Source organism: Patagioenas fasciata, chromosome 2, assembly GCF_037038585.1.
Source record: "Patagioenas fasciata isolate bPatFas1 chromosome 2, bPatFas1.hap1, whole genome shotgun sequence".
Classification (NCBI taxonomy): Eukaryota; Metazoa; Chordata; class Aves; order Columbiformes; family Columbidae; genus Patagioenas; species Patagioenas fasciata.
The window spans coordinates 148,661,067-148,680,170 of record NC_092521.1 but is presented as its reverse complement, the minus strand read 5'-3'; the positions used below and the strand labels follow the sequence as shown (position 1 = coordinate 148,680,170).

Sequence of the window (19,104 nt, the reverse complement as noted above, 5' to 3'; positions counted from 1 at the left end):
AACTTGATGTGGAATATACTCTTAGAACAAAAAAAGGAATGTTACCTATGGGAAGCAAATACACTAAGTGTTCAAAATAACTTACTTATTATAGAGACCATGAAAATCAATGTAATTTACTGTGTAAATGATAGGGGCCCTTGTCTTTAAATATGTCTATATATACATACATGTACCTACACACACCCCTTCTGTCTGTACATTTATATAAGAGGTTACACACTGATGAAAAAACGATTTTCAATTGGGCACCAATGAAAATATGTTCATAAATATAATCAACATACAAAGCCGTGATGTCCCACAGCTACTTGTAAATATTTCTAATTTATTTTGCATCCTTCTGACACAGTTGTGACATTTTACGTTTCCTTAAATAATATTTAGCGGCAGGAAACAAAGACAGCCAGGATCATGAGACCTGGCAACCCCTTGTACGCACAGCTCAGCTCTTCCCAGACCAACAGCTTCCCTCAGGCCCATGAGAGCTGCAGAGCTGAGATCTTCAGGAATCGATGGGAAATGTTTTTCAAGAAACACGTGTTCAAATGTCCTGTGAGTATATGCGACTACTGATCAGAAGTCATTGTGTCCCAAGACTGACTTCTGTCCTTTCTGTATATGTTGATTTCAAGGACTAAATGGCTGGAATTCGATTTGCTCCCAAGGAAAAGTCTTACAAAGATGCAAAACCTTCATATTACCTGGTATTATTAAAAATGAATAGGAAATAAACTATCCCAAACTGAATGTAAAATATAACCTTCTACACTGCACATCTAGAAGTGATTAAGGAGATTTTTCAGGCATTTAGCTCCCACTGATGCCAGTACTAAATACCCAAGATGAAGCACTTAGGGGACAGTACAATAGTAGTCAGAGAACTGCATGGTATAACTGTAAGTTAATTTCATCTTATTAACTAAAGTCTTGTATTTTCAGTTCTGCTGAGGGGGGTCCAAATGTAATGTGGTCATTGTAAAGCCAGACATTCCAAGCTTAGTGGAGCACATGTTTCATGGAAGTTATTAAGCAAAGGATTAGAAAACTTTTAATATACTTGTTCCTATAAATCTGCTCTAAATATTCAGACAATTGTATATCTTTCAGACTTCAGACAATAATTTTACTTGATGACTTGATTAAATTTCCAAAACAGGTAATTGTTCTTTAGAGAAGAGAAAAACATCCAGCTGATGCATTTAATTATAGCAGACCTTAAAATAAATCATACAGGTCATTAATTTTATATTGTAAAAGTCCTATAAATTAGATTAAATGCTCAGTTGCATATATTGCACAAGAAAATTAACAGTTCACATTTGGCTGCCTTTTCCTGGTCATCATTTCTTTGGGAATAACTCTTCAGCAATCTGGCGTACCTTTTTCAAGGTAAACTGAGCTGATGAATGACTTATATATTGATTTCTAGGCTACCCACTTTACATTCTTCAGGTCAAGGAACGAATGCAAAAGGCTGTTGTGCAGGGGTCCACATCCTAAAGAATATGGGGCTCTTCTAACACCAGAGTTTAAATTTTGGGTACCTCTGCTGCTGGTAGGTCCCAAAGTCAAGCTCAGTCACAATATCAAGTCAGTTTTTTGCTGCCTGTGAATATGTTCTGTAATTCAGTTAAAAACCAGGTACATTTTATGTGTAGGCCAGAAAAAATGTTAAGGAGTCATATACTTTTTCTTTTGTTCTTGCACAGAGCACAGAATGCATGCTCTTAGTGAAATCCATTGGAAAGGATCATTTGGAAAAATGTCTTAGTAATGTCTTGGGCTATGTCATTTCTCCAGTTTTGTCCTCTTCTAAGATTTCTAGGGCCTTCATTATCTCCTTCACATAAACACAAGAGATGCTGAATGTAAGCCTAGACTCTTCCAGGCCTCCATTCTCTGACAAGCCTTGGCTCTAGGACAGCGTGGATCTCTGCCTGTACCTTTGACCTCACATAACTTCAGCTTCTACTTCTTGCTCATAGCATTGAAAGAAAAATTCAGAAGTAAAGAGCTGAGAAAGAGGAAAATGAATTGCAGAAATTTTTTCAAAAATCTAAAATGGCAAATAAATACAACCTCTAACTAAACTATTAACTTCACGCAGAGGTGGGGTTTTTCATTTGTTTTGAGGGAAAGATTTGTTTATTGGGTGGATTTCTTTGGGGTGGTGGTGGTGTTGCTGTTGTTGTTTCGGGGTTTTTTGTCAAGTGTATATCAGTATTCTCATGGAAGCAAAAACTATTCCCTAATTACTTTAAATGACTGCAACTCTTCTCAGCAGTAAGCTTGAATGGCACCTTGCAGCAACAGAGATATGAAAAACCCGGTCTTGGACTGCCAAATATTTAAATGGAAGTTAAAGAGCTGTTGGCAGTATGGTGGAGTTCTGACAGAATCTGTAAAGAGGCTATGGGCTTCTGTTTTAATGAGCAGTATATTCGAGTTTGTAGTTCTATCAATGTGAAGTATACACAATGTCTGCTCTGAAGGTTAAACATGAAAACACAAATTAGAACTGTGAGATTTTTTTTCTTGTGCCTACATCAAATTTGCTGTGTGTGATCTTGGCAAGTCATTCAATACTCCCATGTTCCATTGGTAAAATGAAAATAAATAATAGCAGTTATTAGATGTGGCAGTTTTGTGGCTAAATCCATCAGTCTTTACAAAGAACTTAAAAATATGATGATGATGAAACCTATAGAAAAGCTTATAAATAGTTATTTCAAAATTCAAAGCCATCCATTCTAAATCCACAAATGCTAAGTAAAATATATTACATCATAAATATCATGAGGGATGGGAGAGAGAAAAAGCACATGTCATGACTTTAAATCATAAAATGCACATGGGATTCCTTGGTGTGTTTGTAGAATGATGGCTATTTTTCTTCAAATGTCATTTGGCAGGATAAATATGAACAGCAGGAATAGCTATAGTTCAATGAACTTCCTACTAATACCTTGGCAGCTGGGTATCAAAATTCCTGAGTAAGAGCAGAGATGCCTCATTAGAGATAAGAGCAAGTTGAGGGTGATGAGCATTTGTGACCCAGAAACATGTTTTAGTATTCCTGGGAAAGATGAAGACTGGAACAATTTGCCTTGGCAAACAAAGATAAATTATCTACCATGTCGGTTAACAAATTAAGGAAATACAGCCCACAATTGCAGAGGGATGCTCAGTGAGAGCAGAACACATTTACATTCAGCATCCCATTTCTAATGAAACCATTATTTTGGGTTATATCTTTGTGATTTTCAGTGCCACAATGATGGTCAGAGGATACTCTGTCAAGCTACAAGTTGAACCACTGTTGCCACAGTACAGCTGTAAATATACAGATAATTACCAAAAGAACACAGCCTGTACTTATCTTCATCATCATCATTCATTTTTGTTCCTCTTTCCCCCTCATAAAAGCATGTTTATGGGAGTGTATAAACAACTGGATCTTTGAAGAAATGCTATGGACCAGAAGGGTGCCACTCTGCCCTTCTGGCCCATCCTCCCTCCATCCAGTGATGCCTTGCTAAAACAGGTGTTCAGGAATGAAAAAGGAAGCATTGCTCCTGAATGCCTAGAAGCATAGCCCAGCACAGACTCAGACAAAAAGTCTTTTCATTCCTCAGATACTTTTTACAAGGCGGCCATTGATAAGAGCAGTCACCTGGCAGGGAGATACAGGTTAGGAACCTTCCTTTTCCAGTTTACCTGTCCTATATAATTAAGAAGTTTCTGACATTCCTTAAACTGTACAACAGACAGTTGCTCCTTTCTGTGGTTTACAGGAGTACAGAATCAGAAAAAGTCTTTGTGTGTGTGTGTGTGTTTTGTGTGTTGTTTTTTTCTTTTTTGCTTCTTCTCAAAGACTGAAAAAGAAACTGAATTATAATAGAAAATGCAGTAGTTTTCCCTAAAAGAACGCTGCTTCCCTACAGAGCTTCTGAATATATCCTTTCCTATCTCCGCTTTCTAACTCCTACAGATTTAAATTAAAGGAGTAGAATATTTGACCTCAAAGTAACCTTTTTTTTTTTTTTTAATTAATGTGGATGTTTTGATCTCTTTCCTCTAGATTTCCAGGCTGAATAGCCCCACAGAATTAATATGGCTGCTTAAATGTATAAAGTGAACTGAATCAGGCCTTTTATTCCTGCTCAGCAAATGTTCTGACAGCTCTCCCAGTCAATCCACAGACTGCACTACTTGTTCCTCTTTTTCCTGTTTCAAGACCCTCAGGCACTCTGAAAGCCAACCCACTTCCTTCACCCTTCCAATTAAGCAAAAGACATTATCATAAATTATACGCAGATAATTAAAATATAAACATCAGCAACAGACAATCAGAACCTTCCAAATACCTTCTAAGAGTATAATGAACAACTCTGGGAAATGCAATACATTTTCAGTACCAAGGTAAAAATCACTCCCATTCATTCTCTTCCTAGGAGCGTACAAGCCATGCTTACTGCTCATGGGAAAGTGGTATCAAGCTGCACGGTGACCAAAGATCCCACACTGCAATATTTCACATACACTAGGGGTTGTTGAGCTCTGGACAGAATTAGAGGGAAGGCTTTGTGGGCTAAAGACTCTTTTCAAATAGACCCAAACTGCTCTTAGAGGAGTAAACTGTGGTTGTGTTGAAGTATGTGAGGGCAGAATTTAACCTCTTTTTTTCCTAAATTAATTTCTAGATATAAAAGGCCCTATAAATGTTTTAGCAACACCTATCAGTGTGTTCTAGCACAAATCAGTTTGGTGAAGACTTTACATATGGACTTCTCTACAAGAACACACTTCAGTTACATTTTTAAGTGTTATGCCAAATCAAGACTTGCAAGGGTAGCAACTATTTTTCTTTTTATAATGAATTTACATCTTCTCTCTCTGTCTTCTCCTACTTTATAGAAAAACCCCAATGGATTTGTATACTACTTTAAAAGCAAAAAAAACCAACCAAACAAAATCAAACAACCAAACAAAAAGCCCACAACCCAAAGCCCCTTTATCTAGGTCTTCAAATAATAGATTATTGGAATAAGTGGGCCAACTGGCTGGCTCTACAACTGTACCAGCATCAGTCTCAAAGACTCTCAGATAATTAGAGATATGAAGTTAAAACTGCAGTGGATTTATGATGAGTAATAAAACATGATTGTATTGGTGCAAGACATAACCAAACACTGGACAGTCTCCACGGCCACAGAGTTTTTAAATTTCAGTAGGAATGCTGGCTTGGTGTGTACCCCCACTAACCTGTGCCATGAAAGAGCAGAATATGGCTAAAATAAATAAATTCAAATATAGCCATGGGAGAGCAGAGGCTAAAGCTAAAATAATTGTTTTCATTTTACAGGCTACACTAACTACAGCAAACTTCTGCTGATAAAGCTGGACATAACTTCCTATCCTGAAGATCTCACCTTCTATGCCTGCCTGAGGAAAAAAAAGTGATTCATTAACATTTCTGGGTCATCCTTTGAAGCTAACAGCAAATTTGTTTGTGTAAAGAGTAGAACAATAAACTATAAATTTGTATTCAAGAAACAGCATGTAATAAGTGTTTACACTTAAATTTGATGTGAGCTGTGTGTGCTTATTTCTTCTCAAGCTCAGGCCACAATTCAGTCCCTTGGAGACAGATCATAAAAATCTAAGTGAATATTTACTTCATGCATCTCCTAAATATGTCTTGTTCATAACCAGGAAAAAAAAAAATAAATATCCTAACACCCGTCTCTTAAAGTGAAATGCAACATGCATGCATCAGAAGATAAGATTACTCTCTGTAGTCCTCTGCTGTTATCCATTACAACAATACAAGGAGGTGGCAGTCATCTTTTCTGCAGAAATTTCTCCAGGATCTGCAATAATGCAGCAAAACTTATTGCCACTGTTGCAAATGGCCCCGTATGTTTGGGCCAACTAAATTCTAATGTCCAAGATCAGAGAAATATCTTAAAGAGCTACATTTTTTTGAGTCCACTCATCTGTAGGACACCACTTGTATACATTGCTATTGTTAAGCAAACACTTAAACACAGTTCTAAATCAGGGAAGTTTTCCAGAACTGGAGCCTAGATATGCAACCCCAAATATTCCAAAACAGCAGTGCTACAAACTGTTTGCTTTCAAAATCATCCTTCTGACTAGTAATTACTGAATCTGGATTGTTATTCTCAAAATTTAATTACAGGAAAAATAATTTTACAGTTTGTGAAACACCATTGTTCTCTTCAAGAACTCAATGGCAAAATCAAAACATTTTGGACATGATCCTTCCAAATTGCCAGACTGCCAAGTAGCAGAAATCTGACCCAGTATTTGTCTATCCTTCAGACACACTTATGTTTAGAAAAGAAACTTATCACATTAGACTACAAAATGTGGCAGTTTAGGATCTACTGTATAAACAGCTGAGAGACACATCCCTCTCCTGCTGCAAGCCTGAAAGAGGAGAGGAACATCAGAAATAGGAAAATCTACAGCAGTCTCAAACTAAGCCTTGTTGTCTCTGCACTAACCACAGCCCTTAGTCAGCTCTAATCTGGATTTTTTTCAAGACAGACACAAGTTATTTGATCAGGGGTCTGACTGAGATTTAAAAACTTAGATTAGCGAATTCCAGGATGGGAACAAAGAGAGAAATTACAGCCCTGAATTTGGTGAAGAAAGGGGAAACTCAAAAGACAATTGTACTATTGCAGAATAAAAAGCAACTCTTATACTCTGAGACACGAGTGACACACTTTTAACTTGGGCAAGGTACCCACTTTACCAAAACCACCTTCCTATTTGTAAAATTAGTCTATTACCTTACTTCTACAAGGTCTTCCCAGAATAAAAATACTCGGTTATATAAAGCATATAGCTATGATGATTATGGGAATGATTGCGAAAGCTGTAAGACAAGTCTGGCCTGCAAACAGCAATGGAAAAGTAAAGTGTACAAATTGCCTGCTGATGAGTGAGGGAAATAAAAAATCTGGGGTTGAACCTCAGAGAATACTTTAAACAAAGTTAGGAACGCAAGCTGGATTCAAACTTGCAGTATGACACAATGTTAAAGGATTAAAATTAGTCCAAAGAGCTGAAATAACACAAATCCATATCCAGAAGAAAAACAAACAGGAAAACAAAAACAACAAAAAAAGCAACCAACAACAAAAACCAAGTACAAAGTTTGGCCCTCGTATGACAGAACTGCCAGTCCTCAGGCATCCCAGCTGAGGCAGAATATAGACCTGCTTCACTTTAAACACTAGCCCACTTTTCAGGATGTCGAGGACTAGCTCAAGAGGCTGACAAAAAGTAATGGTGGTTCCTTTTCTTCTTTAACGCTGACAAGTTTACTATAGGAAGAGCCATTTTGCAGGTCATTTATACTACTCAAGAAAATGGCTCTGAATTGAAACAAAACTAGTATTACCAACTCTGCAATAAATGTCCATGTAATCGTGCATGAAACAAAACAGGGGCTGAAAAAAACAAGTATATTAGGTAAAAAAAGAACACAAAAAAACAAGCAGAAAAACAGGCTAAGCAAAGACAGATAAAGACAAACTTTCAAAAAAAGCATACTAAAATTAAAAGTTCTTTCCTATTGTAGAAACCTGAATTGTTATCAATGCCCTTGTTATCTTCTGTGGCACATTATACTTGGGGCTACTTCTATTTTACCACATGCCTGAAGAGTGCTATGGGGAAGAGCATTACTGGTGGCCTGCAGTGCATGGGGGCATGTGGAACAGACATCCACGACACAACTGCTTCTCATCCCAGGGAAGGACTTGATGACCTCGGTGGTCCCTTTTAGCTATGTCGTCCTAGAAAAGAAATTGTTAGGGTAACTTACTACTATTATTGTTATTGTTTTATTTGTGCATTGGAAAGATGGAAATGCCTTGAACAGCTTGCAGTATTAGAAGTAAAATGAGAAGGTTTGGGAAGGGTACATATATTAACATTAGCAAAACTGAAAGCAGTTATGGTTTTGCTTAGCTTGAATGTTTAATTGAGGGAAGACCCTTTAGGTTTTCTGAGGTTGAATGCAAACATGAAAAGTTGTGTACTTCCACAATGTACAACTACAAATTTCAATTATTAAGTCTTGCATAATTTGCATAATAAACCAAAAAGCTTTGCATTACAGACACTTTATTCATAAAAACTGTTTTTAAAGAAAATTAATAACAGATGTTATAAAAAGTAAATGGAAACCAGAACTGATGATAATCTATAATGGTCATTCACTCTATCCATTTTCTTTGTTTTGAGACTACAACTTAGATCAGTATATATGTTTAAATAGGAACAAGTCATAAATTGTTTTGATATTGAGGTCAGGTTTCTGCAATAAACCAAATGCTGAGCTTCTAGTCCATAAATGCCTTCACTGCAAATAAACCATAAATCTATTATCTTTACAGCAGCTGCAATCTGGAAAATGTGCTCTCTTTTAATTTAGTTGCCTCATGAATATCCTATTAACCAAGAAGCAACCTGAATGAGAAATGTGTTATAAAGTTAAAAAACAAATGGACAAAAAACAACAAAAACAACAACAAGCAAACAAACCCCACAAAACTTACTGAATTATCAAGAAGACTGGTTTTTTTCAGCCATTACCCCCCTTCCCATTATCAAATTAATGTTTCTACGAGATAAAATGGTCTGTGCAGTACATAGCTAAATTCCCAACAACAGTCTCAATTAGAGATGACTAGAAAGTTAATTTCCCATCCTAAATCAAAATTTTTACCTTGTTCTGATTAAAATTAAATAGTCAATGCTTGCTATAGGATATGAAATTAAAAATATGTATATATACTGAGACAAACTCCAAAACAAAGTGCTTTATGCTTACATATCCTAATAAAATAATTTTAATCTAAAAGTCAAAATGAAAAATTTGAAAGGAGACATTTCATCATCAAAATAAGAAACTCAAAATTGCTTGTTTTGACACCTCCCAGTTCAAATATTTTGACAAGAGCATGTCAACTTTGTAGTAATTTTCCAATTTCAACTAGTTTTTTCTTTGAACATTTTTTGACTAAGCATATATAACACTTGGTGTTAGTAAACAGCAGTCAGGTATTCCACTTTTTCAGAGTTTTTATGTTGTTCTAAAAGGATTTATAATGCTCAGGGATTTAAAAACACTACATTCATTCTCTTCATAATTTTGTTTTCACCTCCCCTGCCTCTTCAACAATGCAGTATTCTCTCTCGCTCCCTATCTTTTTTAAATCTCAGTTGACTAATGAGAGCAGGTCTCACCCATCTGACCTAGAGCATGGCTACACAAACTACTGAAACAGTGCAAGTGAAGAGGAAGCAATCTCTGAAGCAGGCAGGGAGGGCAATGAGGAGATGAAGGATGGGAGAGAAGAGCCTAGGGATGCTGAAACCTGTCCTGCCACAAAAGGGCTCCTAGCAGAGGGCCTTGGGTTTATACCCCAGGGGTGACCGAGGTTGAATTGCAAACAAATACTGTCTGACTTGCAAATTCAAAAGGAGATTCACATACACCTGCACAGGAAACCAGAAACATGCAGATGGCAAATATCATGGAGCAACTATAGTAATAAAGACTCATGCTGGCTCCCAGTTCTCTACAGAGGTAAAGATAGCATTTTCCAATGGATTTTTAGTTCAGCTGCTGACTCCCCAAAGAAGTACCTCCATAGTAGTGAACTCCCCTCTCTTTAACACTTCAATCTTCAGAAAACCCTTAAGTTACAACATATGATACTTGCCTTTTACAATCAGACAAGTAATGTAATAAATCTTGTGAAGAGAAACACACTAATCATTCAGCTCAGATGCAGTATTACCCATTTAATATTTGCAGAACTGACATTATGACCAAAGGGGAAAAAATAAAAAAAGGTAATGCTTGAATAGAAGAAAAAAACATGGCTTGTGGTTGTTACTGGATAACCACTGTATCCTATTCTACTACTAAATGCAGATGAAATTTCTAACAGAAATCTGCCCTACTAACTACAGCAGTTAAGGAAAGCTACAGTAAAAACTATAAATGTCATTGCATCCTTGTAATATAAGCAGCCCTTTGACACAGTTCAATTACATCTATAAAGGACCAGAGCTCCTAGCATCAACTACGAAACAACATATACTTGAAACATTACTAGAGATAGGTTAAATAGAAAGGTTTATATATGCCATTTGTGGAACTCTCCCTATTCAAGTCAAGCATTTTTCACTTAATGAAATGACATGGGATAAGTGATGCTTCCATAAAGTGGGGAAAAAAAAAAAAAAATCACTATGAGAGTATCTTAGAAGAAAAAAAATATATCTGCTCATATTAAAAGACAAAATTTCTAAATCAAGTAAGAACAAAATCTGATTTCAAAAACCTTATTTCATGACATAAGAACTCTAACTACAGCAGCATTCTGAATGTCTCAAACTTGTCTACAGCCACAAAAAGTATATGTTAAAATAGCATTAAAGCCACATATATCATTGGCAAATGAGAGACAGAGGCCTCAAGCTAAGAGACGCTTGAATTTATGTTTGTATTTTACCTAGGTGGGGACTTCAGGGTGAACCCTTGTGTACTTAAATCTACCCACACAGAATAATTCAAGTTGGCTGAGTGAGACCTTGAAAGGTCACATTGTCCAGCCATTTGCTCCAAGGCAGGAACAACTGCCTTTCTGGACAGAATGACATTTCGGACATATGTTTATCTAACACGTTTTCAGTGATGAAGACTACTTAGAGTAGTCTGTTCCCCTAGCCTTAACATTTACAAGTCTGCCTTGCTGCAATTTAAGTCATTATTTGTTGTTGAGGACAAGTTAGTCCATTCTCTGTGGAGCCATTTACACATTTGAAGATTGTTACCATGTAATCTCTTAATTTCATGGTCTCTAGCAGTGTTCTTCCCTTTCGTTTTTCATATGACACTCCTCAACTAGTCCATGTATTTCTAAAAGTGCAGTGCTTGAAACTGAAGAGAATATTCCTGTTGGGATCTTATGATTTTTGAGCAGAGCACATGCATCACTTTTGTGATGTCTTGTATCTATCTTCATATTAATCCTTACATTTCTCTTGATGAATTATCCCATCAAGATGTTTACTACTTTTGAAACTGTGTGTTCAACTCAAGAGTCAAGCCTGACCCTGGATCGCGTTTAAGAACCTGTCCTATTTGCCTGTTTCAGAAGAGAAAAAGGTTGGGCCAAATCCAACTTGAAAATACACTCCTACACACTGCCTTTCGGTCGAGGGGACATGAAAATGTTACACAAGCCCTTTTAAACCCAGAATTTACTAGGACACTTAGCACAACTGATTGCTCAATGTTGACAGCAAGGAGTGCTAATTGAAGCTCTGTTTATTAGTTGAATGAGGGAAAAGAAAAGAGGAGGAAGCGGAGGAAGTGTTCCCTGATGAGACCCAGCACCCAGCACTCACAAATATTACCTCAGGGAAATGTTTTATGCTCATTTGTCAGAAGCCACAAACAAAAACAAAACCCACATGTACTTAGCATGGCCTGTCTGCATACTTCTCCATGGAAAGTAATCTCCTGGGTTCTTCCAGTTCCTGCTGTGATTATGCAATTCTCCAGTTTAGTAAATAGGACATCTGCCAATTGCATCGCATTAACACTCCCAGCTCAGCCCTCATCAAACCTAATGGATATAAGTTCACACTGCTGGTAAGCTTGCAAAATTTCCTTGTACTGGATGAGAAATGGTCCTGTCAAACTACCTTTTGCTCACTCTGAAGAGAGCCCCCAGCACACACTTACCTTAACTACTGCCTTCTTAAATTGCTTTGGTATTCATTTTCCTTGGGAATCATGAACCACACCTGAATTCAGAATATGCTCACACCAGTTATCCCAGCTGTGTTCTCAGCCTAAGAGACTGCAGCCTTGCTAAGTTTTGAAACTGGGGCAGCTATAGAGCTTTCTTTTTGCCAGCACTGTCAAGGTTATGAGCAGCAGAAACTGCTCAGTACTTTAGACAGTCCAGTGAAACCACAGTGACTTTTATCAAAAAGGGAGTCAAACGATGCTTTTATTTTTATTTCTTTTAATGGGAAATTTTTATTTCCTTTGTGGAGAAAACCAGCAGGATTCAACTGACCATTTTTCTTATATGATAGCTGTCTTTAGCATAATTCAGAGCAAAGCAACTTTCCAGGCATCGCTGCACAGTAATGCTGCAGGAAACACAAGCTTCAGGCCCAAACCTCCATCTCCTGAGGTGTGTGCAGGAGCAGCAGCCTGCAGCACTGCTTCACCAAAAATGTGCCAAAACATCCTTAATGAAAATACAAACTCACCATAGAGCTGTGATTATTTTCCTCAGTGGGTCTCTCTCATCACCTGACACTATGAATTCCCTCATCTACCTCCTTCGTGGTTTCAGGATTCTCCTCCCCTAAAGGAAACTGTCCTCCTTAACTGCAAAATTTTTGAGAGGAATCTGCTATTCAGCAAGGCAGTAGACCTTGTCCCAGCATTCTGCTCTAAATGGCTTGTCTGTGTTGCTAATAAATTGTTGCCCAGAACAAAAGAACTTATCAAACTATAAAGACCTTTGCTCATTTTCTACATTTGTTTACAGTGTAGAGACCTAGTTGGCCTGTTGTTTATCAACTCCAAGTGTCAGACAAAACCTAGCATCTGAGTCAAGTGTTTTCTGGGTTTTAAGTGCCTGTGTGAGGATGTAAACTCTGAAGCGGAATATTTACAGACAAACAAAAACACTGTTTTCCCCAAGGGATTTTTAAACCTTCAATGAACTATGAGTATTGATCTTAGTCTAACTTTGTGGAAATGAGTTTCTGTGAAACTGAATTTAATACCTAAGTCAACCTTATAATAGTCTTAATTTACCCACTATTTACTAACAATATTCAAACTACCCTTTCAGATGAAATGACAACAGTAAAAAGCATGAAAAATAAAAGGAAGAACTAGGTTGAAAGTTAAAAAAGATGACTTCTTTAGAGAGAATTCTTAATAAAATACATATTACATGTAAATCGGATTTACTCTGAAATGTCACTGGGTTTCTCTAATTCCCCATTTATGTATACTATACAGAAAAAAAAAAATATGTAATTTTGAATGCAAAGAGAAAAAAATCCCTATGCACATGTTGTCTAATATCGTATTTCCTTTGCTACTTCTAAGATAAAACCTGAAGGTCCTAATATGTAATAATGGAAGTTGGTTTCAGTTGTTTAGTTTTTAAATGAAGTAAAGCTCAGGTAATACGGAAAACGTGACCACTTCAGCAGTAGATACATAACAAATAAACATTCTTTAATAGTAGTTTATCCCATAAAAATAATTCTGCCCCTTTCTGAATGCTGATGCCTGGAGACAGCAGCAGTCCAATGAATAAAAATTATACCAGGATGCTGGAATATGCTTTGACATAAGAAAAATTACAATAACAGCCTCCTAATTCTGACTGATGGTCTTTGCAAAAGAATGTAACCTTTTGAAGGCTTTTTGTGGCAACACTTCAACAAGCAGCGAGCCCTCACTTAAACAACCGGGAGCCGGAATCGTCATGAGAGCTTTCAAAAGACCATTTGCTTCAGTTCACTAAACGCATGTCATATTCAGTTTGCTTACTGTCAAACACACACACACACAAACCTGATGCTTAGGAGCTTTCATCCTTGATCCGCAGCGGTTTTGCCCGCACACCTCAGGCCCTGCCCGGTCCTTGGGGGGTGATGGGGGCGCCCCGCGCCGCCCCCGCTGCGCCCCCTGGCGGGGCCAGCAGCGCTCGGCCAGCACAGCCTCGCACCTTCCTCGCAAAAACCTGGGTTGTAAAAAACACCCAAAGGCAGCCAGAGAAGTTCCGGCGTGCCTAGAAAATAATTAAAATTGAACTGAACTGACCTGATTTTACCCGGCAAGATAATTCAGAAGAGCTGGCAAAAAATACCTGTGCGTTTCTTTCCATCTCTGTTGGAACCCTGGTATATCACTTTGGTAGCATCCTTGGAAATCCTCTCCTGGCTCCAGCTCTGCCAGGGCATACTAAACATTTCCATTTCTTGATACTATTATTTCACTCCATTTCAAAAAGGCGTTTTGCTACTGAGTATTCAAAGAATACTCCCGACAGCCTTCCTTTAATAATTTTCAGCCACTTCAAAGATTTATTTTTTTACTTGAATTCTTCAAAGGTTTTATCTGAGCTCATCTAAAGGCATACAGTAGATGCTAAATATAATAGAACTTTGAAACAGCACTTTTTATTTTGACCCACAGAACATGAAGTTGAATTTCCCTACCTTTACGTAATTATCTTCCTCTTACTGATCACAGTCCCTCACTGCATTTTTTTTCCAAAGAGCAGTATTAATACCAAACAAACAAAAATGCAAACATGTTAAATACAACTCTGATTATGGTAATGACATTTAGTTACTGCTGTCATAGTACAGACCTTTTAACCAAGGGGGAAGGAAAAGACACCAAAGCTATAAACATCCAGCAGTCAAAATTGACATCAGATTGTCCACCTTACTGGTTGAAGAAAACAATAGATCAGTATATTTTTTTCAGAATGTATTAAATATCAAAATAATGTTTGCCTGATTATAAACTCCTTGATACTTCATATCACATTCAGGAAGACACAAGACATTAACGAATGGTTTATAGATAAGCAAGCTGTTGGCACACCTTCTATTTAGCACCTCCTGGTGCAGCCATTGATGACAACTACAACTTAATAGCCTAAATGTGTGGTGATTATTTGCCCACTGATAAATTATATTCCATTTAGTTAGCACAAACATTTTCTTTTCCAGATAAAAGGGCTAGATGAGCCAACTTTGTAAGCTCAGTCCACTGTCACACAACATAGTAATTTTCTTTTTTAATGTCTACACTACACTTTCTTTTTGTTTATAACTAACATTAACAAATATCAACATTTGTTTTCTACAGCCCTGAGAGCAGCAACATTAATTTCACAGTAGCACATGAAAAGTCTCCTCCTGTTTTTTTCCCTTTGGTCCCAAATGACATGCAAGCCCCAGCAACCTGCTGAGCTACCTTGTCATTTAGTAATTCCCAAACTCAGTGGTAGGCCCCTGCCTGGGAAAATCCTCATTCTGTCTGGCACATTATCTCATCGGTCATTTAAAAAAACTCCCCAGTCTCTCTTGTTCGGGTCAGTTACGCTGTGACCACAAAATTCTTCACATTTGTATCAAACCTTCTAGAAAAGGAAGAAAGGGCAGTTCTGTTGCACCAGGGAAGCCTGTGGGCATGTTTCAGCTGACATTAATCTGGCTGATATTTCAAACATAAAGGTACAGCTTTTAAAAATATCTGTAAGCCAGAAGCTGCTGCAGCAAGGTCCCCTGACACACAAAACCCACGACTTTCCCCACTAGCTCTGTAAATATCTATCCACAAGCTCACCAAGCTTTCCTTTAGAAGCTTTCCCTTCCACAGCACAGGAATGTGGGATACAGAAGCCTTTAGTGATAAAAAGGGAACTCCATGCTGCAGGAAACTATGGCCCAAGAGAAAGCACTACAGGTGCCGTGTCACGCATTAACAGGTGTCTCCAAGAAGGACTGACAAAAGGACCCTAACACTGTCACAAGTAAACTTAACAGAGTGAGCCTCTCGCTCCTAACGAACAGGTCCCACAGCTCTGTGGGGCTCCTTCCCTTATCTTGCTCCTCTCAACGCCTGGTTTCCAGGAAAAGCTGCAAGCTACTGACTTCCGCCGGGGAGGAGAGTGCCCGCTAGCTCTCCCAGACAGGATCTGCAGGGAAACTTTGCCTTCCCCTTCCACGGCTCGCTGCCGGGAGAGCAGCGGGGCCCCGCCGCGGGCGGGCGGGCGGGGGGAGGTTGCCGGGGCGCCCCGGGCCGGCGCTCCTCTCTGCCTCGGGCTCCCAGGGCCGCCGGTGTCTTCGTCCCTCCCTTCCCGGCGCTTGAATGGAGCCCTTCGCCTTCAGGGGAGTCTCGTACACGGCTGGGAAGGAGGCTCCTGGGACCTCGCGAAGAGGCTGGGGAGGGGAACAGCACCGGGTCACGGTAACCGTTGGCCAGATTTATGAAAAGAGGAAAAACCCCAATTCTCATTAAAATAAAACATGAGGTAATGGAGAGCTCTTTCCGGAGAAGCCGGGGATGAGAAGCCGGGACCGGGGCACCCCGGGCCTCCCTCGGGAGCAGGGGTAGCCAACCCCCAAACAGCGTTTGCCCTCTCCGGGTACGCAGCCCATGGAGCTGCCGGCGGAGCCCACGCAGCGCCGGTGCTGCGGGAAGGCGGCTCGGCACCCTGGCCCTCCCCCCTCCCGGCCCGGCCGCGCTGCCCCGGGCTCCGCGGCAGCACCCGGACCAGCCCCGCCCGGCAGGTACCGGCCTCACTTACCGCGGCTCTGCCTCGGCGTCTCCCCGCCGGCGAGCTGGCAGCGCTCGCTCAGGCACTGGAAAAGTAATAGAAATCCAGCGGCTAGTTTGCTTCTCCGCAGCCTCGCCATAGCACGGAGCCTGCCGAGACAACTCTCCGGGGTGCGGGGTGCGCGCCGCTCCTCGTTTGGGGTGGGAAAGTCCGGGGGAGGCGGCGGATAGTAGCCCTAGCAGGCTCCCAGTCGCCCAGTCCTCGGACGAGCTCTCATACAGCAGGGACGACAGGGACAAGCCGCTGGCGCTGAAAGCGCTGGACCAGGTCTGGGGGGCGGTGAAGGGAGGGAGCTCCGTCCCCCCAACTTGCACGGTCGCGCCGCTCTCAGTCCAGCGGCATCACCGCTGGGGAAAACAAGCCCAGCCTCGCCTGCGAAGTGCTAAACTCTTCCCTCCTCGCAGCCTGGTGATAGATTTCAGGAGGGCCACTGAGATCCTCCCTTCCTGGCTTGCCCCCACCCAGCTCCCTTCCCCCGCGGGGTGAGGCAGGGTGCCTTAGGGACGGAGCCTCCCCTCGGTACACCGCTACCGACAAAACCCCTCCAAGGGAAATGAGCGGGGAAATCTTCCAGCTGGCCGGCTGGCGGGTCGGCCCTGAGCCCTGGGGGGGAGCAGGACCCGGAGGGCGGGCGGATGCGCCGCGGGAGAGGACGTGCGGGCGGTGGGGAGGCAGGCGGAGACGAACAAGTTCTCCTTCTCTTTTGGGGCGGTTTCCGCGGCCAGCGGTGCAAGTGCGGGGCTGAGGACAGCCGCGGGAGACGGGCGCTCCCCTGGCCCACAGCGCATCCACCACCGTCTTGCGCGCCCGTGCTGTCGCCGCCACCCGCTGCGCAAGGGCGGACGGGGGGCTCGCCTTGGGCTGGGTCCCTGCCTCCCCTCTCGCTCTGCCCCACACCCCCCTCGTAGGAGCGCGGTGGGGCGCAGGCGCCGGTAATGCACCGTCTTTCCAGCCACTGACGGCGATGGAGCGCTCCCGCGCCCGCGCTGAACTGCGCGGGCTGCCGCTTGGCCACAACAGGGAGCCGCAGGGAGTTTCCCGGAGACGCTGCCTTCTCGGGAACCCGGTTGCAGCGCGGCTCCCCACGCAGAGCGGCTCGCTGCCCCGGAGCGCTGGAACCTCCCGTGCACCGTGGTAGGCTGGGGCCGATGCTCGCCCCCTGCGCGGCCGCGGAGCGGCACGGTGTGTGGGCGGGGAGAGGATGGCGAGCGGCACGCATGGCCCTGGTGCCCGACTGGAGCCCCGCCGCTCCGCGGGATGGAGGGAGCCCAGCCCACCGTCACCTGATTATTCAGAAGTTGCTTTGTAGAGATGCGCCCGTTTCGCGGAGTGACAAACTAAAGCAACCCCCAGATCCCCCTTCTTTCTCCCTCTCCCACCCCCCCCGTGCTTCTGGGGAAACCAGCCTCTCTTCACACTCACTTCCCCACCCACACCCCCTTTTATTTCTCTTCGGTAATCGACGAGTCATCACTTCAAAAGTGCAAGAATTGAGGGATCTCTCCCGCAAAAAAAAAAAAAAACACACAAAAAACTATGTGCTTAATTTAACGCACTGTGAATAATCCCATCCCCTACATTAATCTATGAACAACGGCGCGGAGACAGACTCTAGCAGAGGGCAAATCAGTCAAGCACAGATAAGCAAAAGGGGCAGTGGGGACCGGGTGGTGGCCTTTTACCGGTTCAGCAAATTGTGGCGCTGGTAATCAGTTGAGCTCCATGTAGAGATCCATGAATGCACCAGCCTCTCAACCCGTGCTACAAAATAATTAAATTAATTAAGATGACAATTAAGTTAATCAAATAAATAGGGCTACAGAATGTCAAACATAGCAGATAACTAATACTTAATCACAAAAGAACCACCAGTAACAAGGATGTTTTCCCTTAATTTACCACTGTTTCTGAGATTAAGAATTCATCAGCTCCGTTGTGATTGTCTTGCTCTTTAATCTTTGATGTGCTTATGTATAAATCAAAGCAGAACACTTGTGGTTGTAAGAAATATATTTGAAGTATAAGCAGAAATTTGCAAAATCTTCTCAACATATATTCAAATAGAATACTGGAAGCTAATATGAGTAAGGTTTATCCATTTGAGTTTGTGGCAGGCCCTTGTAGTCCAAGCTTTTTGTACATCTCCTTAAACCAAAACCAAGCAGTCCAGGTCTTGCTAAAATGTAACTGCAGAAATTATTTTCTAGGAGAAGACAATACTGAAGAGCTTATGCTAAGTAACATCAGGAATGAAATTGTGGCCTCACTGAATTCTGTGGGAATTTGGGGAGCACGATCACGCTGTATACTAGGTGATCTGGCTTATGCCAGATGTTTGTGCAGATTTGGTCAAGTTATTATTAAAACTATTGCTGTTTCTTGAACAAAATGGGGGGAGGGAGTTTTCTTCATGCTGTTTGAATACCAATTTGTTCCCTTGACACTTGGTCAGATTGCCTAATTTCCCCCAAGTTTTGCTGAAGTTGCTGAGAGGTTTATTGAGCTTTTGGCCTTTACTGGAAGGGGTAGGGAGGAAGTCTTAAAGAAGGACTGCTTCTCTCTCTCTCAGCTGTTTGCAGCAGTATTAGGTGAGAATAAGAACGATAAGGTCTGGAGAATTTTCAAAATCTGTTTACATCTGCTT

At 41.2% G+C, this 19,104-nt stretch overlaps 1 protein-coding gene across 1 annotated transcript in view; it reads right to left on the bottom strand.

Moving 5' to 3' along the window:
• The window catches only part of PLXDC2 (plexin domain containing 2), a 270,768-nt gene extending 253,904 nt beyond the window's left edge, over positions 1-16,864 (bottom strand). The window contains exon 1 of the mRNA XM_065832450.2: positions 16,431-16,864. Within this exon, the coding sequence (XP_065688522.1) occupies positions 16,431-16,539 (109 nt within the window). The 5' untranslated portion in view covers positions 16,540-16,864. The remainder of the gene's footprint in view (positions 1-16,430) is intronic.
• Between the last annotated feature and the right edge of the window lie 2,240 nt (positions 16,865-19,104).